The sequence below is a fragment of the Semicossyphus pulcher genome, unplaced genomic scaffold, assembly GCF_022749685.1.
Source record: "Semicossyphus pulcher isolate SPU_LCO1_2020_fin unplaced genomic scaffold, fSemPul1.0.p SCAF_7, whole genome shotgun sequence".
In the NCBI taxonomy this organism is placed as follows: Eukaryota; Metazoa; Chordata; class Actinopteri; order Labriformes; family Labridae; genus Semicossyphus; species Semicossyphus pulcher.
The window spans coordinates 10,864,339-10,876,364 of record NW_027211748.1 but is presented as its reverse complement, the minus strand read 5'-3'; the positions used below and the strand labels follow the sequence as shown (position 1 = coordinate 10,876,364).

General features: G+C 44.3%; 1 protein-coding gene across 1 annotated transcript in view; it reads right to left on the bottom strand.

Moving 5' to 3' along the window:
• Positions 1–233: 233 nt before the first annotated feature.
• Positions 234–12,026, bottom strand: part of ece2a (endothelin converting enzyme 2a) — an 85,073-nt gene continuing 73,280 nt past the window's right edge. Inside the window, exon 4 of the mRNA XM_069685366.1 lies at positions 234–1,102. Within this exon, the coding sequence (XP_069541467.1) occupies positions 809–1,102 (294 nt within the window). The 3' untranslated portion in view covers positions 234–808. The remainder of the gene's footprint in view (positions 1,103–12,026) is intronic.

Genomic DNA, 12,026 nt, shown 5'->3' with positions numbered 1-12,026 from the left:
CTGACGGACATATTAATAAGCTTTAACACTGATTTTACATGCGGGACGGTGCTGCTGTTATGTACTGTGTCTAGACATGCCGGTTTGTCTTGCACATTGCGTAACACTGGCAGGCTTGTGCTGCAACACAGAATCAGAGTGGTGAATCAATCTGATGAAAAGACAGAACAGTTAAAGACTTTGGGATGTAAAATTGCTTTATAAAAGATAAAAGATTCAATTATGAACTGCACTAAAACAGAAGCTGATTTAGCAGCCTCAGAATATTAAAACAGACAGAAGAAGAAGCAAAATGAGTCAGTTAACATGAGTACAAATCCGTCCACAGCATTCACAATTAAACTGAAAAAATACAATAAAAAGATGTATAAAACCAACCTGAATAACGAGCATTTACCAGATGGATTTGAGCATCCATTTGGTGAAGATCCATGATTTTCTTAATGTGTTTAAATCATTAAAAACATTAAATCCCGTCTTATTTTGTATATACAGTATATCCAATAACAGAGTACACAGCCCCGTATATCGCCCAATAATGACAGAAACTCCTGGTGGTCTTAATCATGTATCAAAAGAGTCCACTTGAATTATTCCTCACAAATGTCCACATGAAGCTCTAACTGAAGACCACAGTTAATACAATCTCATAATAAAACTAAGGACTAGTCATTTGGGCTGATAGAAAAAGTTTGTGTTGTATATCAGAGGGTGGACAAGTTTCTGAGGTCATTGTTAGAGTAAAAAGCTCGCTCATTAATCTCAGGAATAAAGTTTGTCTTAGTTTCCGTCTGACAATCCCGTTACTTTATAAGTCGATATTCGACATGAAGTCTTCCTCCTCCTCATGTTGTGTTGTTGTGATCCTGGAAGCTTGGGATTTCTCGGTGTCCTCTCGTAGCTTTATCTCCAGAGCTTGGTCTTCAGGACTCAGCTCCTCTCCTTTGGTCATTACATACACAAAATATTCCAAGCCTTCTCCGTAACTGTGCTTCTTAACGGACCACTTATACTCGGTTTTAGCATAGAGGCGCTTCCTGAAGAAGGGGTCAGCGAAGGTGACTGAGACGAAACGTCCTCCGGGCTTCAAGCAGCGACTGATCTGGAAAAACAAAGAAAGAGAAGAGGTTACAACCAACACCAACACAGTCCATTGATCAAGTACCTTTAGCCATTTCTAATGGTTATAACATTTTGGCATGTGCTAAAAATGTGTCCAATGGGACAGCAAGCATGAGGAGGGAGATGGGCTGTAAACAAAGTCCTGGTTTGATTAAATGACTGAGCTGGGGGTTTGTTTAAGACTTACAGCTCTATATTTTTGCCTAATCTGTGGCCACGTTATAATGTCTGTGGTGGGTACAATGTTATAAAAGAAAACAGGAGTTACCAAAGTAAAACACTGGTTTAAAACATATATATTTCCTTAAGGACAGGCAGGACATTGGGAGAGACAATCTTCTAAATAAAATCCAAATATGTCATAAAAAACCTTAACCACGACCTGTTTCAGATGTCTTAACCTGTCACAAACAGAGACTGTTAAATACAAATCTCCCTCACATAGGCCTCCCTCCAGTCCAGCACATGCGTTGCATCCTTGTTAGCCAATATTAAGCAGCAAGCTTTTCAGTCCGCAGTGCCGCCTGCTCAGCCATGCGGACTGATAACACAGTGTGACAGCAGAGAACCATAAGGGCCCCTCCATATGAATTATTATTGTTCTGGGTCCATCAACACTACAGTGAGAAGCACGTGTGCACCAGGACACAGTAAGTATCAGAGGACTGCAGAGCTCGGGCAAAGTAGAGTAGACACACACACAGACACAAACCAAAGCATGCAGAGAGACAGTTCGCTGTTTCTCCAGAGACAGAAGTGTGTGTGGGAGTGAAAGGACAGAAAATGCAGAACACCGAGCCGTAGGCAACAAACTTTTTGCAACCAACATATAAATGGGTCAACATATTGTTGTTTTACAAGCATACAGCAGATTCTACTGCAACAAGCAGACACACACCAGCTGCTAAGTAACTACTCATCCTCAGAGTTGTGGGCTGAAGACTTGGACTCAAATCAGATTTGGAGTCATGTATCTGGCGACTTTAGACTTTAAAATGAAAAAGACTTGCATGGCCAGACATGTTTTAGCACTGTGTCAGCGCTGGAGAGAGGTCAGGCTGAACCCAAAGTTATCTCGCAGTTACTCTGGGTAGTTTATACTTCTCTAAACCAATCCAATTCAAGTTGGTTAACGTTAGGATGAAGCAGATCCATGACTAAACAGTGTTGGTAGTGAACTTGTTTTTGTTGAACAACTGCATAATTTAACTTCATCATGACATAATTGTATCCTCCGTGCCCTTGGGGGGAGGCCGAACTTCACTTCAGCTCTGTAGAAGCTCACTGGACTTATATGAACACAAAGGATTTAAAAGCTATATGTTGTTGTTCAGAAAATTATTATACCGACGTCACAGTAAATGGTGAAGTCAGTGTCACTATTGCATGCCTCTGCCAAAGATAAAGGATAGTCCAAATCAATTCAGACAGATGACTGCATCAAAAATGGATCAACATCAGGCATGAGAGTCCTGCAGTCAGAGTCTTGGCTTCTCCAAGGTACGTTTACATGTAGTTTTGTTCCTGCAACTGAAGTAAAATCTGGTTCAATTCACAAAGAGGCTAAATGTTAAAACTCATCGTACTTTCACTGATGATTTTAAAATATCAATGACAAGCTATCCATCCATTATCTATACCACTCATCCTGTTCAGGGTCGCAGGGGGCTGGAGCCTATCACAGCTGGCATTGGGCGAGAGGCGAGGAACACCCGGGACACATACCACAGGCCTCACACATAGTCACAGACAACCTTTCATGCACACACTCCCACCTATGGGGCGATTTTAGAGTCACCAATGAACCTAACGAGCATGTCTTTGGACTGTGGGAGGAAGCCGGAGTACCTGGAGGGAACTCACACATGCACGGGGAGAACACGCAAACTGGGATTCGAACTAGAACCCTTCTAGCTGTGAGGTGACAGACCACGCAGCCCTATGACAAGCTATACAAGTATATTCAGGCCAACTTCCATATGAATGTATATTTACCACCAAATGGCATTCATATTTCTGCCTGGAAAACAAAGCTTTGGTGGCAAGAGATTCACAGCGGTGGGTCTCTTGATTTAACCAACATGTAGAGATATAAGGAGAAGCTAACTATAGTCCTAATTAATGTCACAAGATGCTAAGAAAGCAAATATTCTACACACTTTTTTTTGTATATCTTTACAACTATTTACTGAAAGACCCGAGCAGGCCTGACACATTGTATGATCCAAATCTTCAGAACCTGCCATTATCAGCTTGTACACTGCTAGCTCAGAGGTTATTGTTGTTTCACACTGCATGGCAGGTTTCTATGCACAGTCTACATCTTAAAATACTTTTAACCCGATATGACTTGAACACCAGTGACCCGTGCCTTCACTTTAACCTTTAAACTACTTAATATGCCTCAAAGATTAAAAACTACGGCAGGAAAGCGTGCAGCAAATGAACCGACAGAGGATTGTTCTTTGAATCAGTCAGCCAATCAGGCTGCGCTCAGTGGTGCACATTAGCAGACGGACAAAAGGTGAGACCTTGGATTATTGTAATAATGACAACATGCAGAGCATGTGGCTCAGAAAGCAAAGAGATCTGATGACTCTGAACATTTTAGGCTTTCCAGAGAACAGAACATTACAGCTTACAACGGTCTCAGATAGGGCTTAAGCTAACATAAGCTAGCATTTAAAAGTACCCTGGAAATAAATAAAACATAATTTATGAGATAAATTATGAAGCTCTAATGTCCCACACTCTAGATCCAGAGTGAGGATGTATAGTGAGGAGCCGCTGCACGGTCTCTGGGGATGGCTCTATGCCTGGGCTTTGAAGGCAGAGCTCACGTGTGACTGTCATGAACGCTGGGATGATCCTGTCATGCAGCCAGGACGGAGTAGTAGTAGTGGTCGTTATAGTTAGCTGTGGAGAAGCACAGTGGCTCCCCCCAACGCTGTCCCGAGGTCTTTGGAGAGAAGAGTCACTCAGAGACGAGCACGTGTATCCTGCTCTCCTCACATGATTCATCTCCACCAGCAAGCAGCCCGAACATGAATTATTCACTCTGCACTGTGACACGGAGGAAAGGCGAGAGGAAGGGTGGAGGGGTCTGTGAATATGGGATGAGTAATTTAATGCACAGAAATAGGAGATACAAGGGTAGAGTGACGTGCAAGAGGGAGTACTTGATAAAACATGGCAGAGATGGCGATTACAGTTGAAGCCATGACAGAATGAAATAAATGGCTTTTTTCAAAACTTGCTTATATTTTTCAGGGTGGTCCAGATGTTTTAACTACTTAACTATATGTACCAAAAAGTTGCGTGTGTCAGAGTTCAGCTCCACTGCTCACCTGCCCGCTCCCCAGGCGCGTAGGCACGGGTAGGCCTGGCTGTGCCTGGCTGTGCCTTGCCAAACGACCCAGGCCAACCCACTAAGAGACTGTCTGGTAAAAAAGTGTTGCAAGATTGTTCTTGGCCACTCATGCAAGACGTCCTAGCACTCTTCTTTAGACTGATTACCCGTTGCTGACACTGCCAACCTCTGACCACCGAACCTCGTCGCAATCCCGGAAAACGCCTCAGCCTTCTTATTCCCAACCTCAAGCTCCATCTCTGCTTGTCCACGGCTTGTGTTTACCTCTCCCCTGGCTGCTCTACAGTGTGAGTTTCCCTGTTTACTTCCCTGTGGGTTTAGAGACTCTTCCTGTGTTGCCACGTCGGTTACAGAATGTGTATACCTACCTGCTGACTTACTGACCCTCCGCCTGTTTCTGACCCGTCTTCTGCCTCCCCCTTACTGCACTGTTTGCCTGTATGGACTACTTACCTGGTTCTGAACCCACTGCCTCCTCGACCACATCCCCTGCCTGCTCCCCCATGGAGGGGCAAGTCTGTTTTCTTCGCATTTTCTAGTATAGTATAGAAAAGTGAAGTTTGATTTCGGTCTGTGCCAGCTGTGGCACTTTCTGAACCAAACAGCTGACAACCCGCCAAAAACACTTCACAGCATGGGTAGGAAAACAATGTCCTCTAGTCCCCACCTTGAGTGGCACTTCATCGTTTCCATAATACTGTATTGTAATTTCTTTTATTTGTTGTTTCTCCTACAAACCTCCGACCCAAAAAGGCTGATCCGATACCATGTGCTGCATGCTGGGTATACAGGACTCTTTTAAGTGGCCAAAGTACGTGGTACTTCTGACCCCATCTGCAGCAATAGTACACTCGCTATTTATAAGTACCTCATACAACCCCAAAAAACCCGAACTATCCCTTTAAGGCAAACAGAAAACTAGATAATTTAGTAGATGAGAAAGGAAGGTGTAAGACCGTCTTCAGGCAAGCATTGATCACAGGCTTTTAAAACAACTTTTGGCGATCGGTAAGTAATGTAATAGGTGTATGCCAGGACACCATGCAACACAGGTAACAGGCTATTTCCGAAATTGAGGATTTGTGTTCAGTCCAAGATTTTTTTATTAGCTTAGCTCAAATGCTGAAAGCAGAGAAGCTTTTTCTTTCTGACTAAACAATACAGTAAATCTACACATTCTCCTAAAAGAGGGTTAAACGCTCTGTAGAGATTAGGATGAAAGTTGATGATACAAGTGACTCTTTCACATTTCAAAGTGTTTTTGTTTTTCAGTGTAAGTGCCAGAAATATATTTGGTTAAAAAACTAACAATATTTCTACCTCTTAAAAAATGCATTGTGACAGTTTCCTTAGAAGAACTATAGGAGCCAAAGTACAGCACAGGTGGAGCCCTCCAGAGGCTTCGCTGAAAGAGTGAACCTGCTTCAACAAAGCGCATCATCCTGACTTCACCCCCTCAGCCATTATTCATGACATCAAGATGTATGGTTCACCCTCTGTACCTGTGCCGTGTAACTCCAGAGCCTTATGTCACTGCTGACTGACGTCATTGTAATTCAAGAAGACACTGAACTATTAGCAAACACCTCAGCTATAACCACAACCATTTGACAGGTAGGCCTGCAGTTGGAGGACAGCTTGGACAGAAACGCTTGTTATATTTTAGACCACTTCAAACAAACTGACGCACATCACATCACCTCACCCCAACCCGCTTTATGTGTTTGCAGGAAATCTCACTGAGTGAGATTCTCACAACCATGTGCTGCATGTTGGCATGCACAGGAAATCCTTATGAGGAGGAGGAGGATGCATTTAGTGTGGTGAATCATATTCAGACACTCTCTGTACGTGTCCGCACGAGCACTACGACAACAGCTCTGGCACTCTGTAAATCATCCACCCACACATCAGAGTGGTGGTATTATTATGATAAAGGATCAACAGTGGCAGGTCTTTACGGATTTGATGCTGTGCCACTATTTCTAACGATAAACAAGTATTTATTTACAGAGATTTGAGATCATTTTTAGAACGTGCATATATGTATCCAAAATGACCAAAGTGTCTAATGTAGAGTTATCTCAATCAACAGGTGGACGAGGGCTGACAAGCCGTGACACCCAAACACTGGAGTGAGGAAACACCATCCCCAAAACACTGAGTCAGTGTTCAGCCCATCAGCTCAGTCAGACATCTGTAAGCTGATCCGAAGTGGGCCATGGGGCTTCTTCAAGAGCACAGAGGAAACCACACTTCACACTTTACCGATTCTATTCCTCAACATGCATACACACACAAAACATAATCAGACGCACATGCAAACACGCACCTGCATGCATAACATCATGGCCTCTCCTAAATTATTCAGTGTGGTGGCGGAAGCTCGTGTCTGAGTGACCTGACCTGTCTTGAGTGTGCTGCAACAAAGATGTAATATGAGATCTGGAGTCAAGATCCCCCATGAGGGATTCCAGGAGGATACGGGAAAGAGAGAGTGGGGATGACATGCAACAAACGGTGGAAGGCTGGAGTCGAGCTGAGGCCTCTGTACCTTGGGCTGGTGCTCTACAAACTGAGCTGAACCAGCGCCCCATCTCTTGCAATCTTACTCACTGTTAGCAAAGCATTTGACAGGATAGAGTCTCATCCATCTCATGTACACCCAAGTTTGGTTTTGGTCCAATAAGTCAAAACTGATCTTCTGATCTCATCCCCTTTACAGCTCTACAGAGCCACCAGACAGGGATGCCCAGCCTCACCAGTTTAGGGGCGGCTGTGGCTTTAGTGGCAGAGTCAGTCGTCTTTCAATTGGATAGTCGGAGGTTCGATCCCCAGCTCCCTCAGTCTACATGTTGAAGTGTCCTTGGGCAAGACATTGAACCCAAAAATTGCTACCGGTGGTATAGCCAACAGTGTGTGAATGTGATGACTGATTGACAGTTGGGCACTTTACGTAGCAGCCTCTGCCATCAGTGTATGACTGTGTGTGAATGGGTGAATGTGACATGTAGTGTGAAAGCACTTTGAGTGCACTATATAAGCGCAGTCCATTTACCAGTTATGTTTACAACAGCACTTGAGCCCTTTGCCTGTGGTATCAGCGCTCACCAGAACCTGGCCAGTATCTTCAAACATGATCTAAAGGCTAACCTCTATGCAGACGATATATCACTCTCCAGTCCAGATCATTGGGTCCCAGATCTTCTTCAACTAAAAAGGGTTTTTTTACACAATCAATTCGTCTTACAGCAACTTTATATAATCTCACATGCCCAAGACATATGACCATAAACCCTATGTGTGGGAGTCACATAGTAATAAGTAATATCTTGGATTAGCATCAGATCTCCTTCATAGCATTTTTGAGATGAACAGCCCTTTAAACGCTTTTAAAAAAGGTGGACAAATGTATTGTTATCACTGTGAAGGGAAGAAATTCCAAATAAATGTACCACTCAGATTAGCATTAACTGTAGTGCTGACATGCTAATATTAGCATCTAACTCAAAGCACATTTGGCATAATAAAGCTCAGTGCTTGCATGGTTGGAATCTCTTGTTTAATTGAACTTACTGACAACCCAAAATTATGATAAAACATTATTCGAAGCTATTTTTTGGTTTTAAATGCAGCTAAACAAACATCTTATATATTATTTCCTAATATTTCTTCAACTATTAAGTGTCTTATCAGGAGCTTATTTAGCCATTTTGTGATCAACCCATGAAGAATTAGTTTTCTAGAAATGTCCCAACTATGTTTTGTATTGGAAGGAACAAATTAACTTGTTTAAACCTTTCAAATATTAACTTTGTCTATGTCGGTCAAAGTCCCTGTTTGACCTTTCTGCTTTAGTCAGAGAGAAGATAAGCCGTCGATCCAAGGAGAATTACATTTCTCTGTGGGCCCTCTTTCTCCTGGTGAACATCCTCAGTGTCTCCTTTCTCTGCTTTGTCCTCTTGTCCTCATTGGACTGTAATAATATTCAGCCTCTGTTATCTCCATTCTCTCCTCTCAGAGCTCTAGTTGGCCCAGAGATACTGTCCGTGAGATAGCTGATTGTCTCCGGTGGTCAGATGAGGACATGGTGGCAGTTGGTCACAATCTGCAAAAACTGCAGGTTACATAATCTGGATTCATCTGAGAACAAATGTTTCAGTTCTCCTGCATCAATACTGACTCATGTGGCCAATTGGAGCCACTCAATCGACTCCATTTCAAAATAGTGTCAAAATCTTTGAGAGGGAACATTTCAATTATAGTATTTAGTAGATGACGACCAAACCAAAAAACTACCACGTACATTTTTCTGCTTTCTTTTGCCTACAATGGAAACTACAACAGAGAGGCACTGCCCCAAGCAAAGGAGTTCAAGTAACTCGGGGTCTTGTTCATGAGTGAGGGTAAAATGGATCGTGACATAGTCAGATGGGTTGGTGCAGCGTCAGCAGTTAAGCGGGCGTTCTACCGGACCTTCGTGGTGAAGAAGGAGCTGAACCATAAGTGAGAAAAAGAATGAGTTTGCGGATACAAGTGGCCTGAAATGAGTTTCCTCCACAGGGGGTTGGGGCTCAGCCATAGAGAGAGGGTAAGGAGCTCCGACATCTGGAGGGAGCTTGAAGTAGAGCAGCTACTCCTTCGCATCAAAAGGAGCCAATTGAGGTGGTTCGGTTATGGATGGGTTAGGATGCCTCCTGGGCGCCTCCCTGTGGAGGGTTTCAGGGAACGTCTGACTGGGAGGACACGCTGGGGTAGACCCAGAGCTTGCTGGAGGGATTATATATCCCACCCGGCCTGGGAACACCTAGGGATACCCCAAGGAGGAAAATGTTGCTAGGGAGAGGGACGTCTGGGCTAACTTGCGTAGCCTGCTTCCACCGCGACTCGACCCCGGATAAGCCGAAGAAAATGCATAAATGCATGGGTGGATGGAAACTACAACATGTACTGTAACGTTTAAGATGTTGACGTTACCAAGTGGGACAGTGAAGTTCAGAGAAAGCTGTGATTGATGACTGGTCAGGATCCGATGTGTTGTTTGCTTTGCTGCTAAATCTACTCTCCATAAGAGTTTACGAATCTGTCATCAGACCCTCACCACGACACAGCGACCATCTCAAAAGAGCCCAACAATAAATGTCCTTCAACTTGACAGAACCAAAAACTTGCCAAATAAGAAGTTAGTTATTGTGTGCTCTGAACCATGGTGATGAAGGCTTTATAATGGGGGGGTGATTAGTGAGAAGCATGCAGAGGTGGATTCTCTATGTGTGTTTGTGTGTATGTGTGACAAACTGTGGGTGATGCCAAGCTGGTCAGTGGGTAGAGACAACAACAGAGTGCTATCTGTGGTCAGCAGACTTGAAAACAAAGCGCATGCACACTCATGCACACCCACGATAACTGAACGTGCACCAACAAACACATATCCTTAAAGTGGGGCACCGAGAAAAGCAGTGAGGTGTTGTACTTTTATGTAGGTCATATTACAGATAATATTTCATAAATTCCCTCCCATCTTCTCTGTGGTTGTTTATTGGTCTCATGTAGCTCTGCAGACCCCCTCTGCCTGCAGCCCCCCCTCCCCCCCTCCCTGAAGGAATGTGCATTTGAAATTAACCGCCTCTCTTCCTTTCCATTTCACCTCACCCGTAGCCTGCAGCCAGGCATGTGGAAGGCAAAAACGTGTAAACGTCTTGAGGAGAAGGAAAAAAAAACGAACAGGGAGTGGGTGAGAGGAACATAGAGAGAGAAAAGAAGGGAGGGTGGGGGGTGAGAGAATGAGGTCTCTATGCCGGTCTCCTAACAAAGCAGATTGATTCTTCTGCCTGTGTGGTCTCCTCCATTCCTGTTTTATTCCTCTCTTCTTCTTTCTTAAAGCTACTGCCTTCAAGAGCTCAATGTCTGAATGCTATAAGGCACCATCTGCCCTGAGAAACATTGAACATGTGCAAGTGCAAGTGCAAAGTTGATGCGAGTGGGATGTTGCTGCACAAGTGAAATTGATAAAAATCGGTCAAAATGTTTCGTATAAAGATGATAGCAGTTTTTCTTCTAAGTGCAAGTGATTTATTGGTGTAAGAATAAAGCCATATGAGAAACATGCATGAGTCCAATAACAGATTAATGTATTCAAACCTGTATTCCCACAGGAAGGCTTACAGTCTTTGGCACAGGGAAAACGTGAGAGCGTTGGATTCCCTCCAACTCCCTGCCCGCCCACCTTTCCTCCCCCGAATTTCCTCCCCGCCACCCTCCTGTCCTCCCCTCTCCTCTCCCGACTCACACCCCATGTCGACCGCCCACCCGCTGCACAGATAAATTATACATCAGAGACCTTCCCTCCGTTCCTCTCTCCATCTCTCCCCCTCTCGCCTTGCTTAAAAAAAAAAAAGTGTTTATGTTTGAGTGAACCTACAGAAAAAGCAATACCTTCTTGAGCATATCTGTGATTTGAATCTGAGTGCTGAGGCTGTGTGGGCTTGCGGAGGCTCGTGCTACAGTAGGAAGACAACAACATCCTGCCTTTCAAGTGGGCGCATCCCTCCCGCACACCTCCTGTTGTCATGGAGACAAAGTTTAGCGCTGGTCAGGGTAATGTATGTAGGTCAGAACGGGACACCTCTCAAAACAAACACACCAGGCAGCGGTGGAGTGCAGCTCACGCCTTCGTTAGGCGAGGAGAACGGCAGAAAGTTTCGGATAACGAGCAGCAAAAAAAACGCTCGAACACGAAACTGCACCGAATGTTTACAGGGGAAATAAGCATCAACATTTCTTTCGGGTTTTTTCAGTCTGAATGTTTCAGAAAAGTCTTTCACAGCAGCCTAATTAGTGTGCAGACTTTAGGTGAATACAGGGGTTCAGTAAAAACAGGGAATGTCTATTTTCCGACAGTAAATGAACCTCTGATCTGGGTCACTGCTGATGCCTTTACAAAGCACTTGAAAGCTCTGTCTCGGTCATTATCCTTAAAATGAGGGAAACTCTTGTCTTCAGGGGGATTGCAGCAGCGTGCCGGTGCTCCGAGATGTAATGTCAGCGCTGGTGTGTGTGTGTCGTGTGTCCGCGCGTGTGCGTGAATTCCTGTCTAACCGATCAGCATCTCGGCATTCAGCTGCCACATTCTCCCCTCATGGCCATCCTGCACGCCGAGCTAAAATTGAAACCTCCCTTTCTTCTTCCCTCTGCATCAAAAATAACCGTCTCTGGCTTTTTATCTCGCCTTTCTTCTTTATCTCACCCACTCCCCTCCCACTGCCTCCTCACCCTTTCTGCCTTCTCCCTTTCCATCGGGGACCGGAGAGAGGTTTGCTTTAATTACTGAACTACTTTTCACACCGGCGGAGAAAGACAGAGACACACTTCAGACTCCCACACCCGCCCACTGTCATGCTCGCAGCATACTTTCATGTCTACGTTTTCTAAATGTGTGTGTGTGCATCTTTTTGTGTTTGATGCTAAAAAGCAGTGACCATGGATGAGGCAAAATCAAAGATATAAACCAGCATTTCACTGCAGTCAAATATGC